Genomic DNA, 18847 nt, shown 5'->3' on the forward strand with positions numbered 1-18847 from the left:
AAATACCGCTCAGTGGTAGCCTAGCATGCTCAAGGCCCTGAGTTCCAGTCCCAGCACTGCCAAAAAGAAAAGGATAAAGGAGGCACCCCCCCATCACAGGCCCTCCGGTTTTTGGTTTTAGTTCCCAATGTGGTCACACTAAAAAACGAAGAACAGCCGTTGTAAAGTGGTTTTAGGGTGGAATTGGTCTATTGTCCTGAGGCAGGAGGAGGCTGTGGCTGAGCCCCCAGGGTAGCACAGTTGGCTAAAGGTGGCAGTGAAGTCAGAGGGGACACAGAGCCCAAGCCCAGAGCAAACACTGTACGTGGGGAGCGGGCTGTCCATGCTTACAGTCTGAGGGAGGGGCTGAGCTGGACACACCCACCTACTGAGAATTCCAACAGGCTATCAATGGGTATATTTGTTGTGGCTGGTTTGTTTTTGAGTCAGGGTCTTCCTATGTAGCCCTGGCTGGTATGGAACCATCTATGTGGATCAAGCTGGCCTCGACCTCGCAGGACATGCGCCACCGTGCCCAGAAGAAACAAGCGGTTCTGCGTCACTCTTCACTGTATGATCTACTCGTGTAGCTATCGACGACGGTGTTGATTAAGCCAATTAAAAGTTTTAAGTCCTTTTTATTTATGGCCTGACTGGGCTGGTGCCTCGGGAAAGTCTCCTGGTGCCCAAGCTCAGGGATGCAAGATTTTAGAGCCAAAAATACCCCCACAAAGACCATCATTAACATCGAAGTTAGACGAAGGCCGGAGCAGCCTTGAAATGTTCGTTCCTGGCAGAACACAGTAATTATTCCAGATGTAACTTGCCAATTATTTTTGAATTATATCTTTTTCTAGTTAGTTATTTTGGTTTCTACATCTGGACCATGGTCAAGACCATGGAACTCTTGGAAGCAGAGTGATGGCTGTGGGGGAGGGAGGGAGAGGGCAAGCCCCAACGGGGAGGGAGCTGGAACAGGATGGCGAGAGCTGAGCCCTCTCACAGGGAGGCCTGCCTATGAGAAGGACCAGAAGATTCGAATAGGAAAACTATGCCTAGCTGTGTAATAAACAGCTAGAAAACAGGATTAATTCTTGTGCTAACTTGGAACTTTAATTTCTAATCAAGAGAACATCATCTATAAAACATCCAGTTGGACCCTCTCTTACGTTAGTCATTATAATGGAATCACTTCCTGATTTTCTGCAGCTTCTGAGCCAACAGCCATTTTTACATCTTTAAATAGCTGGAGAGGCAAACAAGAGCCTGGGGCTGGAGAGATGGCTCAGCAGCTGAGGGCTTGCTGCTCTTCCAGAGGACCTGGGTTCGGTTCCCAGCACCCACACTGGATGACTTAAGCACCTATGGTTCCAGTTCCATCTGACACCCTCTTTTAACCTCCGTTACCTGCACACATATGGGGACAAACAGAAGGCACAGATAAAAAGAATGTCCATGGTGTCCATGGAGCTCTACGGGAAGCTGGGGAGGCACACTCCTTCCGGGTTACTTTTGCACTGCCAGGCAGACCCGAGAAGTTGCAACAGAATGCATGGCTCACAAAGTCTGATATTTACCCCACCTGGCCCTTTGTGGAGCGCTTGCTGGCCTAGTTAATGAAGTGGTCCCTGTACCGCCACAAAGAGAGCCACTCCCATCATCAAGGTTTATGCTACAGAGGTCAGGGGTCACAAATGTTAAGAGGGGGTATTGCATTCTTGGGCGCATGCTCTGAAGCAAACGAGTCAGGGAGGGCTGGGCACAGTGTAGGAGAAGGCAGGGTTGCTCAGCCCATGCCGGCTGGCTGGACCAAGCACTAACCCGCATTAGCCTATGGGCGGATGAGATAAAGGCAGCTCCCTCGAAGTCACCAACACATTTCCTGCTTAAATAACAGACACACTGTCTGTGCCTTGTATGATAGGACCTACACAGAAGCATTTCAGACATCAGTCTGCAACATAGTGTCAAACACTTCTCACAAAAACAAGGTCACATGGAATTTTGTTGTTGTGGCTACTTCTCCGTGTAAGACTTTAGTTATTCAAAATAAAATGTTAATCTGAAAATTCACACTGTTCATGGCAGGAGGGAAATCCAGCTCTGCTCGAGGAACATGAAACGTCGTGGGGAACTGCACTCTATGTCCTTTGGCAGGGAAGAGGGGCATGAGGCAGGTGGCCCTTGGCAGGGGGCAGGGGTGGAGTGGAGGTCAATCTCCTTGACATCAAAGGGCTTTCCAGTTTCTTTCTCCAAAAGGGATCGTGGAAGTTTTGAAAAAGTCCGAGTCACTAACGAATGCCTTGATCTCTCTGAACCCAAGACAACTGCAGAGGAGAGAATATAGAATATAGAACACCCTGTCCCACCAGCTATCTGTGTGCAGCAGAAATGACTCAGGCTGCCCAGAAGCCAGGTGATTAAACTGGCAGCCATAAAAAGTAGGAGGGATGGTGGCCCAGCACAAGAATGCTGAGAACAAACAGTGTGGGAGGGACGAAGGCCAGTGGGGTGTGTGTGCCGGTGGGGTGTGTGTATGTGCCAGCGGTGTGTGTGTGCGTGCCGGTGTGCACGCATGCGGTCACTATACACCCTGTTACTCGGACCTACAATGGCCAACAGTCTACTTGCTGAAATGTATTTGTGACCCCATAGTCAGTATTTGGGGCAATTTCCTGATCCTTTAAGGATATGTGCAGAGTGATCTGAGGTACCTGGGGGGGAGGGGACGACGACTACTCTGTCTTTCTGCTCTGTGGTGGAAACAGGTGTCTGGTCTCTCTGGGAACGTGTCCTTTAAGCTTTTGCTCTTGCTGGTGTTTAGCAGGGCCTCTGAGGGCTGAGTTCAAGTTCTGTCTAGAGCTTATAGCTACAAGAAGGTGGTGATAGTGGGTCCAATGTAACATGTCAACAGTATCTATTTTGTTTTGGTTTTTTTGAGACCAGGTTTCTCTGTGTCACATCAACACTATTTTTTTTTTTTCCTGAGATTGGGTTTCTCTGTGTAACAGCGCTGGTTGTCCTGGAACTCCCTCCGTAGGCCAGGCTGGCCCCAGGTGCTTGGATTAAAGGCGTGGGCCACCACCGGGCAACAGTATCTATTAAGCAAAGTGAAACACCCACAAAGCTGATCACTTAAAGACACTGTTGTTTGTGACTAGTGCCTCTCAGGAACCCAGTCGTGCCCTTGCCTAGAGACAACTGTTCAGTACTCTTTAAACAGCGTCCACTGGGACTGAGCACCAACCGAGGGAGAAAATGGAGTGTACTCAGACGGTTTGCTTCTTAAGGGGAAGAAAGAGGTGGAGGACACCTGGAGTGGTCATGGTGACGTGTTAGTTAGCTTATTTTAATCTTTTCACAGTGTTAGTGTTTGTTGTTGTTGTTGTTTTTAAGAAACTACAGCCTTGTGTAGTGGCACACACCTGTAATTACAGCACTTTGGAGAGAGCGGCAGGTGGACCTCTATGAGCTTCAAAACAGCCTGGTCTACATAATGAAAAGGAAGGGAGGGAGAAAGGAATAACAATATAACTGGGTGTAGTGGCACACTCCTTTAATGCCAGCATTCAGGAGGCAGAGGCAGGAGGCTCTCTGTGAGCTCCAGGCCAGCCTGGTCTATAAGAGCTAGTTCCAGGACAGGCTCCAAAGTTACAGAGGAAACCCTGTCTCAAAAAACCAAAAAAAGAAAAAAAAAAGTAAGCTCTTTAAACATCAAACAGTCTGTGCAAACACATCATTTTTTTAAAGACTTATTTACCATGTATAGTGTTCTATCTGTATGTATGACTGAAGGCCAGAAGAGGGAACCAGATCTCATTACAGATGGTTGTGAGCCACCATGTTGTTGCTGGGATTTGAACTTAGAACCTCTAGAAGAGCAGTCAGTGTGCTCTTAACATTTGATCCATCTCTCCAACCCAAAACTAATTTATAAGAAAAAACATAATAAAAGACTATTTCTAAGAAACTAGGGATGAGATATGAAAAGAAAACCCGTGTCACAATTTCCTAAAGGTAAGAAAGGATTCTACAATGAAATCGATGTCCAGTTTCCTTCAACTGGGCCTGTCAATCACAGCAACTTCCAATTTCCTCACAGAAGGAAAAGAGCCAGAAGTGGTGCCCATGAATCCTGTTCTGTGAGCCAGGCTCTACTGAGCAGAACTAACTGTCCCAGGTGATCCTCTGGCCTGCACAGACAGACACCCCTACATACACAGACACACATACACAGAAGGACAACACATACACAGAAACACAGAGATATATATGCAGTCAGGCAGGCACACAGACAGACAGACAGATATACAGAATGACAAGAGACACATAAACACACACATGTAAATAAATAATACTAAAAGAAGCCCAACCCTTCATAATTTTGATCAGAATAATCAAGTACTCGGGAGAGTATTATTCTTTTAAAGCGTGTGTGTGTGTGTAGACAAACACAGGACAGACAAAACACGCACGAAAGGAGACACAGACACGCGGCTCCCACGTGGGTGCGCTTTAATGGGGGGTGAGGGGGACACGATAAGGGACAGGTGTGCAAGACACACAAGGGTAAAGGGCAAGAGAGCGAGACCTCGTGGAAGCTCGCTTTTTAACGAGAAGCGCAAGGGTATCTGGGAGAAATGTCCTGCACCTGTGCACGCCCGCGCTCCGTAATCCAGGAGGAAACTGGGAGCTGTAGTTTCCAAAAGGAACAACAGAGAGTACATGGAAAAATTGGGATACACTTGTGAGAATGGCAAAGACTGTTTCTTATGAAATGATCAAATCTCAAATGAGTAATACAAAGAGCTGGGTGTGGAAAAATGGCTCAGCAGTTAAGTGCACTGGCTGCTCTTGCAGAGGAGTTAAGTTGGGCTCGTAACACACACACAGCTGCTCACAATCACCTGCAGCTCTGGGGACCTGACACTACTGTCCTTACACGCTCACAGCTGCTCACAATCACCTGTAGCTGCAGCTCTGGGGACCCGACACTATTTTCTGGCCTCTTCTGGCACCAGATGCTCATGTGGTTCATATGCATCCATTCACAGAAACACACACACATAAAATCAAGTAATAAAAAATATATTTTAAGTGATCCTAAATTGACAATGACTGTAATATTTCTTCCATGAGGGAGAAACACGGAGAACATAAATTCAACCTGTCCATTACAAACACTCCAGAGTTTGCTACTCAAGAGACCAAGCTATGTGGTTTAGTACCATCCATCTTTCAATCTTCAAAGCCTGGCATGTTCGTGCCGACTAGTACTTAGAGGGGGAAATCTGTGTGTCTTCATCAGTGGCAATAGGAAAGTTATTGCTACAAGGGCGCCAAGGAGACAGAGCAGCTGGTAAAGAGTCTGCCAAAGCAGCATGAGGACCCGAGTTTGATCCACAGAACCCAAGTAAACCGAGGCTCGATGGCACATGTTGGCAATCTTAGTGCTGGGGAGGCAGACACAGCTGGGCTCTTACTGAGCAGCCAGCCTAGTCTCATTTGCGATCCCCAGCTCCCAGGGAGGGAATGTCTCAAACAACAAGATGGAGACCTCCGGCCTCCACACACATGCATACATATGCACACGTACACAGTAACACAGGCTGTGTGTGGTGGCCCATGTCTTTAATCCTAGCACTTGGGAGGCAGAGGAGGCAGATCTCTGTGAGTTCAAGGCCAGCCTGGTCTACATTTTGTGTTCCAGGGTAGCCAGGGTTACAAAGTGAGACTCTCCCTCAAAAGAACCAAAAAATAACACGGTGAGGATCTCAGAATGGCCTACAGAACGCTCTGGCACACAAAAAAACGCAGATTCAATAGTCTTGAGTTGAGTAACAAATAAAGACTTTTATTAGGAGAATCATGTGATTTAGAGGATCACCGAGGCTTCTACTGATCACAACACCTGGGAGAGGGCGCTAACAGCGTCTCTCGTTTATTGAGGTAACAGAGAAAATCAACAGAATGCTCACAACTAAAACAAAATTCATGAACACAAAAGAAGCCAGCAGCTTCGTCAGTAGGTCCTCAGGGCTGCCCTTCATAAACCTCCACACTGGCGTGCTGAAGTCATGATAGGGTTAACTCGGACAATGGAGAATAACAGAGAGCAGGGCTGCGGATCATTTTCCCCAGCACACCTAGCTGTACAATGCAGGTACGAGGAATATTTATTGCATTAGACTCTAAGAATGGAAATGTGTGATTAGCTTCGCCGTGTTCCGGAAGCCAGACAAAGCAGCATTTTGAAGGGCTGACAGCGGAGTAACGAAGCGAGACGCATCTAGATGAAGGCGCAGCAATCCGCAGCCACTTCACGCGCTGTGCTTGGTGAGGCCTCTCTCTCGGGGAGGCAAGCTAAGAACGTAAGGCCTGCATTGAAAGTTGCATATGCTACCACTAATATTATTGTTTTCTGCAAAAGGTTTTATAAAAATCCCTCTGGGGTTAAGAGTGCAACACAGAATCTTCACAACAAAGGAAAGCCTGCAGGAAGAGACACGGGGCAAGCACAGCACTCGGACTTGGCGGAGGGGCTTCCGGGGTGGAGTGTGGCTTTCAGCACACGAGCTGTTGTGCAGCATCTGGTCACCTGAAGCTGGAGGCGAGAGCATGGGAGCCAAGGGCTAGGAGAATCAAATGGCTGTGGCCCTTCAGGGGGAAGTCTATCTTTAGCTAATTATCCCACTTTGTGTGACACGTGTCTCAGGGTCACTGCTCCAGCGTGCTCAGCCACCTGCGGTCCTTTTACATTAACTCCAACAAATGGAGCTTTTCTGAGAGTGTTATCCCTTCTCAAATAAAAGTCACGGATGAGGAATTCTTTTTAAAGGGGGCTTCAAACTAGGCCTTTGAGCATTTAAAAAGTCTTCATATAAAAAGTCCAGTTCTCTAATACATACATACACACAAACATTTTTCCTTTTAAAAAAGTCTCAATTCCAAGCCAAAATAAATTACAGCTGGCAAATACGCTCGCCTTCTGATAGCTCAGGCCTCTGCAGAGACGCGGAGGTGTGCATTTTCTTCACTGTCCAACATCAGACACCAAGACAGAGTATTCACCTCTCAACACCAAGACAATAGAACCCCAGCTTGGGACACGGACTAATCTGAGCGCCTCGGAATAAACCCTGACATCCAGCATCACGTATTATGTATTGTGTGGTTGTGGATTATGTACATATTAGCTTGTCCGCCAATGAAAAACCAAGACAGACATTTTGCAAGAGCAATTCTAATCTCAGAGCATAAAACTGTGAAGAAATCAAACACTCAGTGTACAATCTGTTCCATTTGGCAATGTGTAAATTATTCCAGAGATAAAGTTATCTAAGAACAGAACTGAACAAGAGGAGGGTACAATTTGAGAGGCGATCTCAAGTCCAGAGTTCTTCAGTTCTTCCGAATTTGTAGATCAGAGTGCTAGAAAGGGACGAACAGAGCTGTGAGGTGACATGAACAAGCAGCACAGAGGTCACATCTACGTGGCTCTGACAGACATGCCCATCAGTGACGTCACTGACCGTTTATCAATGTCTACAACCAAATGCAAGACCAGCGCGCTGTGAGGGATGCCCTTGTTTTGTGAAGTAGCTGTACTATAGTGTCTGGGGGTGAAGAGCACCCCCACAATGCCTAGGCAGCTACCGCGTAGGAAATATGCTGGAGAGAGGGGCAGCCTTGTGGCAGTCGTGGGTCCAAGGCCACTTTACAGCTCTAAGGGCATCTTTTTTTTTAATTTATTTATTTATTTATTTATTATGTATACAATATTCTGTCTGTGTGTATTCCTGCAGGCCAGGAGAAGGCACCAGACCCCATTACAGATGGTTGTGAGCCATCATGTGGTTGCTGGGAATTGAACTCAGGACCTCTGGAAGAGCAGACAATGCTCTTAACCTCTGAGCCATCTCTCCAGCCCTCTAAGGGCATCTTTATCTGTGCTTGGTCACAGAAGCACCTAAAACAGACCAGACTGTAATTCTCCATTCCTCGGCAATGACTGTGGGTTAAACAATGGACTGCACAGAGCCTCTGGCTAAGAGATGGGTTATGGTTGACTCAAAATGAACAAATTTGCTCCCCGTGGAACAAACTGTCTAATGCAGGAGACAACAGGTACATGTCAAAGTTCAGCCATGAAAACAGGCTGTGAAGGACGGCGTGTGGTGTCGATCCTAACATAGGAGAATCTGAGCCCGTCAGCCCATCCTGGGAGGGAGTGCAGGGTCATCCTCAGCTACAGTGAGCTTGGTTTAGATTTTGTACAAAGTCAGAACCATAGGTGTTGGAAATTTTTGCTAGTAGGGCTAACCCTACGGCTGCTTGGAATATGTGAAACTTGGGCTCAAAAACACTGTATCAGAACAGAACCCCAACAATTTGCATAGGAAACTGCAAATGAAAAAAAGCCCCAAACTGAAAAATAACTAGAAATAATGAATGAATGAAAACAGTGCAGGTCATCAAAAAAGGTTTACATGGTCAGGTGTAGTCACATGAACAGAAACACAGCATGCTCAGGAGAGACAAGGAAGACACCACAAGACCTAAACTGAGCTTCTAGGGCTAAAAACACAGAGGCTGGAATGAGCATCTGCCTGGACACTGAAGCTCAGCTCAGTGAGCCTCAAGACAGAACATCAGAAACTAGTCACACAGGCATGGAGAGAAGACAACAGGAAAGCCAGGCACAGGGCAGGAGGGCAGGGAGCCACCGAGCTGTACTGACTTCTACAAGTATAATGTAAGTGCTGAATGGACATGATGGTTCCTTTAGTGCCAGCTGCCTAGGCCAAGGCAGGAGGATTATGGGAACCTGGAGTTTAAGGCCAGTCTTGGCAATACAAAAAGATCCTGTATTATGAGGAGGCAGGTGATGTAGGAAGTCCTTCTGTATTTATATTGCTTTTATTGGTTAATGAATAAAGAAACTGGCTTGGCCTAATAGGGTAGAACAGAGCTAGGTGGAGAAAACTAAACTGAATGCTGGGAGAAGGAAGGCAGAGTCAAGGAGAAGTCGTGTAGCCCCACCTGAGACTGATGCTGGAACTTTACCGGGTAAGCCACAGCCTTGCAGCAATACACAGATTAATAGAAATGGGTTAAATTAATTTGTAAAGTTAGTCAATAAGAAGCTAGAGCTAATGGGCCAAGCAGTAATTTAAATATAGTTTCTGTGTGGTTATTCAGTCTGGGCGGCTAGGAAATGAACAAACATCTTCCTCTTACTACAGGTGGGGATAGAGAAAAAGAAGAGGGAAGGAGAAAGATGCAAAGGAGGAAGGCGGAGAAGTGGAGAAGGTGAAGTGGGGGAGGACGGGGGGAGAAAGAGGAAGAGGGGGAAACCATAGGAAGGAGAGGCAGAGGAGGGGAAGAGGAGGGAAAGATGAAGTGGGGAGGAGCAGGAGGAGGAGGGAGGGGAGGAAGAGCAGCAGTCATCACCACCTAGTGTTAATATATCTAGAGCCTCATTTACTGGCCAATAACAAAGTGTTGAACTCACGCTATAGACCAGGCTGACCTCGAACTCACAAGTTCTCCTGCCTCTGCTTCCTGAGTGCTGGGTTTAAAGGTGTGCACCTCAAGCCCTGAATTATTCTCTTTCTTATAAATCTGCATGATTTTTGCTAAGCAAAGAACAGGCGATGGACTAAATCTACAGTCTGGATTTGAGTTCCTTCTCTGCATTTTCTCCTCTGAGTATGTCTCGCCTATGAATGACAGACAGTACAGCGGGTACTCATTTAAGCAGTGGCAGCAACTTAAAGGCAACATATCCTTATATGACGATGAGTGAGGTCCTGGTGGCAGGATTTCAGATGTTCCATGGCCACGCCACTCTTACAACGCTGTGGACATTTCCATAAATGCTTTAAGTGTAGGTGAGAAATCAGACGACTTGGAGCCCTGGCTGCCCTTGCAGAGCACCAGGATTCAGTTCCCAGCACCCACACCGGTGGGCGCCACAACCACCTGCAATTTCCAGTTGCTGGGGGTCTGGCGCCCTCTTGAGGCCTCCTCATGCAGGCACCCATGCATGCACACAGATAAAAATAAATCTATCAAACCGGTCTCTCTGAATGTGGCTGACAAGGAGGGCTGACTGAGAAGCCAAGGACAATGGCACTGGGATTTGATTCTACTGCATGTACTGGCTTTGTGAGAGCCTAGTCTGTTTGGATGCTCACCTTCCTAGACCTGGATGGAGAGGGGAGGACCTTGGACTTCCCAAAGGGCAGGGAACCCTGACTGCTCTTTGGACTGGAGAGGAAGGGGGAGAGGGAATGAGGGAAGGGGGAGGAAACGGGAGGAGGTGAGGAGGTGAAAATTTGTAATAATAATAATAATAAATGATAATAAAAAATAAAAGAGAGCAAAGGAAATTAGACAACTTACCTAAAAAATATAAGAGCATTTTGAAAGAACACAGCTAGTCCAGGATAAACATCAATATCTGCAAACAAGAATGAAACAGATTAGAGGGAACACAGCCGCAGGGCCCGTGCCATTCAGAGTGATGCGTTCTGTGTGTCCACAAGGAAACAAATAATTCCATTCCCTAAAAGATTACTTTAGATAAACGTCAGTGACCTCATGAGGCTCTCGCTGGCTAACTCACAGGACTCAGGCCATATCACAGCTGTTATGACTGGGCACCATGCTTCTACTGCTGTGAGAAGCTGAGCGCAGGACCGCGTCAGCCCGGGAGGCTGAGTTCAGCATGGGAAACACCGGGGTGCTGTCTTAAAAACAAAACAAAAAAAAAAAAAAAAACCAGTGACAAGAAAGCAAACCACCTGTGCCTGGCAGGGCCAGCACAGACTCTTACAAGGGCGTTAGCTATTCCTGATATTACATTCACTGACTGACCATTGCCCATGCTTACATTTCAAGCTTTTGAGAGCACAGGAAACGAAACAGCAGGTCAGCTGGAGAGCTCCAAGTCTGAGCTGAGTTCTCGGTGCTGAACCCCAGCTCTGTTACTGACTAAATGCACCGCTTTGAGCAGGTTACTAAACCTCAGCTTCTCAACTTCCTTTTCTGTAGCGCGGGCATTTAATAGTGCCCACAATACAGGAGTGGGATTAAATGGGGGACCCGTGTAATGTTTGCAACAGTACTTGGACCACTGAGCGATACCAGCAGATGCGTTCACCTTATCTGACACCTTATCTAAAATGCTTGGGATCGGATTTCAGCTTTTAGATTTGGGGACACCTGTATATGCATAGCTCGGGAATGGGACCAAGTGTTCAGTTGGGACGCAACATGAAGTTCAATTATGTTGCCTGTTTTAGTTTAGTTTAGTTTTGGTTTGGTTTTATTTTTTGAGACAGAGTTTCTCTGTGTAGTCCTGGCTGTCCTGGAACTCACTTGGTAGACCAGACTGCCTTGAACTCACAGTGGTCCACCTACCTCTGCCTCCCGAGTGTTGGGATTAAAGGTGTGCACCACCACACCAGCTTTAGTCCCCCTGTTCGGACTGCAACCCACCACACAAGGTCAGGGACAGACTGGAACATGGGTGCTGTCCTGTCACAACTCAGAACCCCTGCTTCCAATTTTGGAGCATTTTTGGATTTCAAATTTTCAGATTAGAGATGTTCAATGTACACTAAATGGTGGCTGCTATTATACATATCAATAGTCCCAAGAAAGGCTATCTGATGAACTTTGGAATATGTCAGAAATGACCCCGGAAATACTCCACTCACTTTCTAAGCAGCTAAGTGTACGGAATGAGCAGCACTGACCGAATCAGAAGAGACCGGAACTGAGGTGCTTCTCACTGTGAGCTGTTTTAAGAAGAAGACACAGGAACGAGCACAACTTTACAAAGTTCCTGGCCCTTCATGGGAATGCTGGCTTATTCCCATTTTCACTAGAGGAACAGGAAACAGTTCGTCTGTTCTCGGAGCAAACCAACAGAAGCCGCTGCCCGGCACTGTCTTTGTACTTCGAGTTCTAACTTAGTCTGGACACAAACGAAAAGTGAATGGATATTATGCAGCACCCCCGGCACCTCACCGCCAAATACACCTGACTCACATCCACTCCTGCAATAATACACCTTGAACACTTAGAGTCAACGTGGTAAAGACCACATGAGCCACATGTCCTTTCAGGTCAGGTTTCAGTGCAAACAAGGCAAGAGAAACCTGATTTTCACTGTTTGGGGCACAAGGGGATGGGTCTCCACACAGAGGAAGAATTTAACCTAATTCAACAATGGTGGTGACATGAAGGAGGGTGCACTGCACTGGTGACGTGAAGGAGGGTGCACACTTACTCTGAGTGACATGAAGGAGGGTGCACACTTACTCTGAGTGACGTGAAGGAGGGTGCACACTTACTCTGAGTGACATGAAGGAGGGTGCACACTTACTCTGAGTGACATGAAGGAGGGTGCACACTTACTCTGAGTGACGTGAAGGAGGGTGCACACTTACTCTGAGTGACATGAAGGAGGGTGCACACTTACTCTGAGTGACATGAAGGAGGGTACACACTTACTCTGAGTGACGTAAGCACCAAAGAGGATCCACATGGAGGCGATGAGCGAGCCGAACATCAGCATGAAGCCGATGAAGAGCCAGACGCGGGCACCTGCGGGAAGAGGAGGCTTCAGGACCCACTCCCTCGCAGCTCTGCAGCATCTTACAATGTGCAGCTTTGCAAAGGGCTGCCTGGTGCACATCATGTGCTTTCCTGCTGGAACACTTAGCTTCATGAAGATTTAAAGCACGCACGCACACCAAAACAAAGAAGCTAAAAAGAGTTAGACATCTCAGAAAGAGGAGAAGAAAAGTTACCTCTTTACTTCTAGAGAAACCACTATTTGAGGAGTCAGGCTCTGACAAGAATTTCACTAAACTGATTTATTAGACCATAATTGAAAGGTCACTTGCTGCCCATCAAAGTCCCAGCAAAATTCTTCAAAAACTTCCAAAGAACGGTACTCAATTTAGAAAAGCAAAAAACACAGAATAGCCAAAATAATCCTGTGCAATAAAAGAACTTCTGGAGACATCACAATCCCTGACTTCAAACTTTACTACAGAGCTACAGAATTGAAAACAGCCTGTTATTGGCATAAGAACAGACAGGAGGACCAATGAAACCGAATAGAAGACCCGGATTTCAATGCACACATCTTCAAACACCTGATCCTTGATAAAGAAGCAAAAAATATCAAATGGAAAAAAAGAAAGCATATTTAACAAATGGTGCTGGCACAACTGGATATCAACACGTAGAAAAATGAAAATAGATCCATATCTATCTCCATGCACAAAACTCAAGTCCAAATGGATCAAAGACCTCAACATAAAGCCAGCCACACTGAACCTTATAGAAGAGAAAGTAGGAAGTAGAAGTATACTTGAATGCATTGGCACAGGGAACCACTTCCTAAATATAATCCTAGCAGCACAGACACTGAGAAACAATAAATGGGACTTCCTGAAACTGAAAAGCTTCTGTAAAGCAAAGGACATGGTCAACAAGACAAAACAACAGCCTACAGAATGGGAAAAGATCTTCACTAACCCCACATCAGACAGAGGTCTGATCTCCAAAATATACAAAGAACTCAAGAAATTGGACACCAAAAGATCACATAATCCAATAAAAAAAAATGGAGTACAGACCTAAACAGAGAACTCTCAACAGAGGAATCTAAAATGGCTGAAAGACACTTAGGGAAAGGTTCAACATCCTTAGTCATCAGAGAAATGCAAATCAAAACAACTCTGAGATTCCATCTTATACATGTAAGAATGCCAAGATCAAAAACACTGATGAGAACTTATGCTGGAGAAGTTGTGGGGAAAAGGGAACACTTCTGCATTGCTGGTGGGAATGCAAGTGGTACAACCCCTTTGGATGTCAGTGTGGCGATTTCTCAGAAAATTAGGAAACAACCTTCCTCAATACCCAGTAATACCACTTTTGGGTATATATCCAAAGGATGCTCAATCATGCCACAAGGACATGTGCTCAACTATGTTCATAGGAGCCCAGAGCCTGGAAACAACCTAAATGCCCCTTGATCAAAGAATGGATAAGAAAAATGTGATACATTTACACAATGGAGTACTACACAGCAGAAAAAAATAGCGACAGCTTGAATTTTGCAGGAAAATGGATGGAGCTAGAAAACATTATTTTGAGTCAGGTAACCCAGACACAGAAAGACAATTATCACATGTACTCACTCAGAGGTGGTTTTTAAACATAAAGCAAAGAAAGCCAGCCTACAAAGCACAATCCCAGAGAATTTAGACAACAATGCGGACACTAAGACAAACTTACATAGATCTAATCTACATGGGAAGTAGAAAGTAGAAAAAGATCTGAGTAAATTGGGAGCATGGGGACCTTGGGGGAGGATTGAAGTGGAGAGGCGGGAGGCAGGGAGGGGAGCAGAGAAAAATGTAGAGCTCAATAAATATCAATAAGATAAAATAAAAAATAAAAAAGAAAGGTCACTTGTTGTACACATAATCAAATAATTGCTGCATCAGATGGCCACCTCCGGCAAACAGGGGTGGATTTTGACCAGGGTCCCCTGAGTCAGTCTGCTTCTAACAGCACACCCGAACCTCCACACAACAGCTGCCCTTAGGGACAGTCACACCCGAACCTTCACACAGCAGCTGCCCTTAGGGACAGTCCGACTGCTCTATGGCTATAAGGAAGATGCCCTGCACTACACGCTCTTGCTGAGTTCAAGGGCACAAATGTCTCTTCAGCCCAGGGTTCTGGACGTTCAAGTAGATCCAACCCATTTTTAGGAAGCAGGAGTGATGGCCAATCTTGACTGCCAGTCTGATGAGACTGAAGACTCTCGAAAACACATCCTGCACATCCGCACAGGAGTTTCTAGACGGCTGGGATGAGCAACTTGCCCTGTGTGGTGGTACCACTCCATGGGTTCTAAACAAGGGCTCCGTGGACAGCTTGCGGCACTGGCACGAGGATTTGTGGACAAGACCTCCAGCACCCACACAGTAATAAACCCCAAGTGCAGCAGTACTGAGTGTACCCCAGCACAGGGTGGCAGGAAACAGGCAGACCCTTGGAGCCCACGCCAACCACATCGATGAGCTAGTTCCGCGATCCTGTCTTAAAAATGAAGGTGGAGGGCTGGGGGGATGGAGTGGCTGCTGAGCAGACTTGCTGCTCTTGCAGAAGACCCAGGTTCCGTTCCCAGCACCCATGTGGCAGCTCACAACTGTCCCTACCTCAGTTTCAGGGATCTGACATCCTTTCCTGGCCTGCTTGCCACCAGGTACTGCACAGAGGGCACTTACACACATTCGGGCAAAGCACTCACACACACAAAACTAAAGACGGAAAAGACTCCTGAGGAGGCTCTGACTTCTCTCCGGACTCGTCCACGTTTGGTGAGCATTCCTCCCTTCCAGGGGTGCGCCTTACCTGTCCGTCCCAAACAGCCGCTCTCATAGCTGTCGCCTCTCACCTGCGCGTTGGATACGGCGTTTATCCTAGAACGACACAAAACCAGCCGGTGAGCTCTCCTGTCAGTACAACACACACCGGGATTGCACATCATTTAGAAGAAAAATGACTATTTCCCAACTAGGGACAACATCTGACAGCTAGGTAGTTAACAAAACAGAAACGCAAGTGCATCGAAATATTATTCTTTTTTGTTTCCCCTAAAGCACACCCAGAAACACACTTAGCTCATCACCTGTCCCAGAGACCAGGAAACGGCAGCTAACCTCCTCTCCCTCTCTTTCTTCTCTCTTTTGAGACGGGTCCCACTATTGCAGTCCTGTTAATATAGACCAAGCTGGCCTCCAATTCACAGAGATCTATCCACCTGCTTTGTCTCCCAAACACTGGGATTAAAGGTGTGAGCCACCACACTTAGTTTCTCGTTTTATTATCTACTTCATACAAGTATATATAGATGACTCAGAGTTCGTTATCCCATTTTCAAGTTTTCATTATAATGAAGAACTAAACAGGTAGGGCTGGAGATGGCTCAGTAGTTAAGAGCACTGGCTAAAACACTGGGTTCGATTACCAGTACCCACACGCTAGCTCCAGAGGATCCAGTGCCCTCTGCTGGCCTCTATGGATATTGCACGTATGTGGCATACCTACATACATGTATGCAAAACACCTATACACATAAAATAAAAATAACTTTTAAAAATATTGAAAAGACCAATAGGAGCTGGGTATAGCTTAGTGTCAGAGCATATGTACAGTATGAATAAGGCTGCAGGTTAAACAGAGAGAGGGAGAGGGGGGAGGACAGGTATGCTAATAGAAGGGCTACTTACGGTCGCTTTATGGAGAGTAAGCAGCTTTAGCCTTCATAATATAACCTTTCGAGTCTGCATAGCAAGTTCCAATAAGGTTACATAGAAAGAGCCTATCTCAAAATAAATGAATCAGTAACTAAATACATAAATAAAATTAAACTGTTAGGCCAGGTGTGGCGGAGCACACATTTAATCCCAGCAGGTGGATCTCTGGGAGTTCCAGAACAGCCAGAATGGTAACACAGAGGGATAAATCCATCATGCTAAAGAATCCATCAGGGCTGGGGAGATGGGTCAGCAGCGCTCAAGAGCACGGGCTGCCCTTCCAGAGGTCCTGAGTTCATTCCCAGCACCCACAGGGAAATAAACCCAGCCATCTGTAATGGGATCCGATGCCCTCTTCTAGTGTGTAAGTGCACATGCAGACAGAACACTTATACATAAAAAATTAAAAATAAAAACTTCCAAAAAAGTAGAAAAAAAGAAGAATGCATCAACAAAGTCCAGAAGTTGTTTTTAAAACCATTAAAGGTCAGGAAGACTATTTTTTTTTTCAAAAGGCAATGCTGAATTGAGAATCATTTCACACTTACATGAAGAAAGCCAGTGTGGAAAACACACCACATGTGTGAAAAGCGTGGTTCAACTGCTCAGGCTTAGGATAGACCACCGCGGCATCGATCATTATCCACCAACCTGTAAAAAACTGAGAAAGAGCCCAGGAAGGCAGGTCATGAGGCTCACAGCATCACTCTGTAGTGGCTACCTCCCCGAGCACAGGTGCAGCAAATGCTGCTTTTGTGTTTGGGGTGCTAGGTTACAAAGGTGAGCACCCTTCATCTACCTGCTCTTAACCTCTGATGGTGTGAGAAAAGAGTCTCATCAGGAATGGCTTGTTTCCTCCCTCCACCTCATGACTAGCCTCCTTAACCAGCCGGCAGCCTCCTTAAGCAGTCAGCAGCCACCTTAACCAGCAGGCGCTCCCTGGCTCCCATGCAGTTCTGCCCCACAGCAGGCTGCTCTACTCAGCTGATCACTGACCAGCACCCAGTTGCCACAGCTCCCACACTATAAAAGCCAACTACTGTTTTAGTTTATATCGTTTAATTAAGCACCCTGTAGCTGACTGGACATGAGTATATAAAATGTAAGGTTTCCATGTCAGCCAAGCTGAGCACACCTAAACAGATAGGTGCAAAGACTGTCCAGAGAAATGAAGGTCAGGTGTGAGAGCCCTTGTCTCAAACGACAAAATAAGAGAATTACATAATCTCAATGTTTAAGAGAGTTCAAAATTCATTTTAAAACATCTATAGAAATGCTCCCAACTCTTTTATGAGGTAAAATAACAGTTAAATATAGGGCAGAACTCGTGCATGCTTATGGGATATATGAGATCTTGTGTGAAAAAGCGTGGAGAAAAGAAAAAGAGGCCAAATGGTTCAGCAGGTAAACGTTTAGGGCCCTGAGTCCACCCCAGGCATACACATGGTACGAGGAGAGAAGCAGTTCCCAAAGTTATCCTCTGACCCACACACAAGCACCACAGTTACCCCACCAATCCCCCCCCACACACACACACAAATAAATACATATGACGAAAGAAAGCTAAAGCAAAAGAAAAGAGAAAGACAGGGCATGGTGGCTCATGACTGTCATCTCAGCACACAGAAGCTTCATGTCAAGTTCAAGACCAGCCTGGGCTTTGGTGAGTTCCAGGGGAGCAGGGCCCTGGTGAGACCTGATCCAAAAAAAAGGGGGGAAAAAGGAAGGAAGTAAAAGAGGAAAAAAGAGAGAGAAAGAAAAGCTAGGCAAGGTGGTACATGCTTGTAATTCCAACCCTTGGGAGATAAAGGCAGGAAGACCTCAAATTTGAGACCAGCCTCGGCTATCTGTATACCAAGACCCTGCCTCCAAAGCAAGCAGGGGAAGGGGGACAAACATCTGTTTTGTTTTAATGCAGTAGGTGTTACAGGAGACTTTCTTGAATAAGCACTCTGACAGCAAAGGGAGTGGAAGAGGAGATGTCACGACGGAAGGAAGCCAGGACAGCTCCAGGAAGGCCTTGATCCAGGTCCTGTTTGCACTCTTAATTTATGCTCTAAACCACAGGGTGGGCAGGTGCGCAAGCAAGATTTTACAGAAGTCTACAAGCCAGTCAGGAGGTTGTTAAGGGCAACGACCCATTTTCAGCTCTTCTCCGGGTCATTCTGCTCCAGGTAGCGAGTGAAGTCATATTTGGCAAGTAGGCAGTACAGGCGGAGCTTTAATCACTGGATAAATCGATAAATCCGTATCTAGTAATTGGCCTTTTCCACTTACTCTACCTCAGAGGCAGGAAATGGTTCACAGATATAAAGTAAGACTGTTCGGGTCATGATTTACAAAACAACAGAATAAACAAGTCGGGTATTCGGGAAGCGGAGGCAGGCCCAGGAGCGGTGCGGGCCCTCAGCCGGGGAGGAGCGAGAGACACCAAGGACGCGGACACCCCACCTCCCCACCCTTCTCAACCACTTTCTTTTAAAGTTTTGACATTTTCTATAATAATTAAA

The 18847-nt window shown here is 46.3% G+C and overlaps 1 protein-coding gene across 1 annotated transcript in view; it reads right to left on the minus strand.

Moving 5' to 3' along the window:
* Positions 1-5812: 5812 nt before the first annotated feature.
* Tmem50b (transmembrane protein 50B) overlaps positions 5813-18847 on the minus strand; it is a 29378-nt gene continuing 16343 nt past the window's right edge. The window contains exons 3-7 of the mRNA XM_050164810.1: positions 16886-16998; positions 15433-15500; positions 12505-12597; positions 10387-10444; positions 5813-7410 (exon numbers count right to left, since the gene is read on the minus strand). Of these exons, the coding sequence (XP_050020767.1) occupies positions 7365-7410; positions 10387-10444; positions 12505-12597; positions 15433-15500; positions 16886-16998 (378 nt within the window). The 3' untranslated portion in view covers positions 5813-7364. The remainder of the gene's footprint in view (positions 7411-10386; positions 10445-12504; positions 12598-15432; positions 15501-16885; positions 16999-18847) is intronic.

The sequence above is a fragment of the Alexandromys fortis genome, unplaced genomic scaffold (genome assembly GCF_014885135.2).
Source record: "Alexandromys fortis isolate MF-2015 unplaced genomic scaffold, M_Fortis_MF-2015_v1.1 scaffold_162, whole genome shotgun sequence".
NCBI lineage: Eukaryota > Metazoa > Chordata > Mammalia > Rodentia > Cricetidae > Alexandromys > Alexandromys fortis.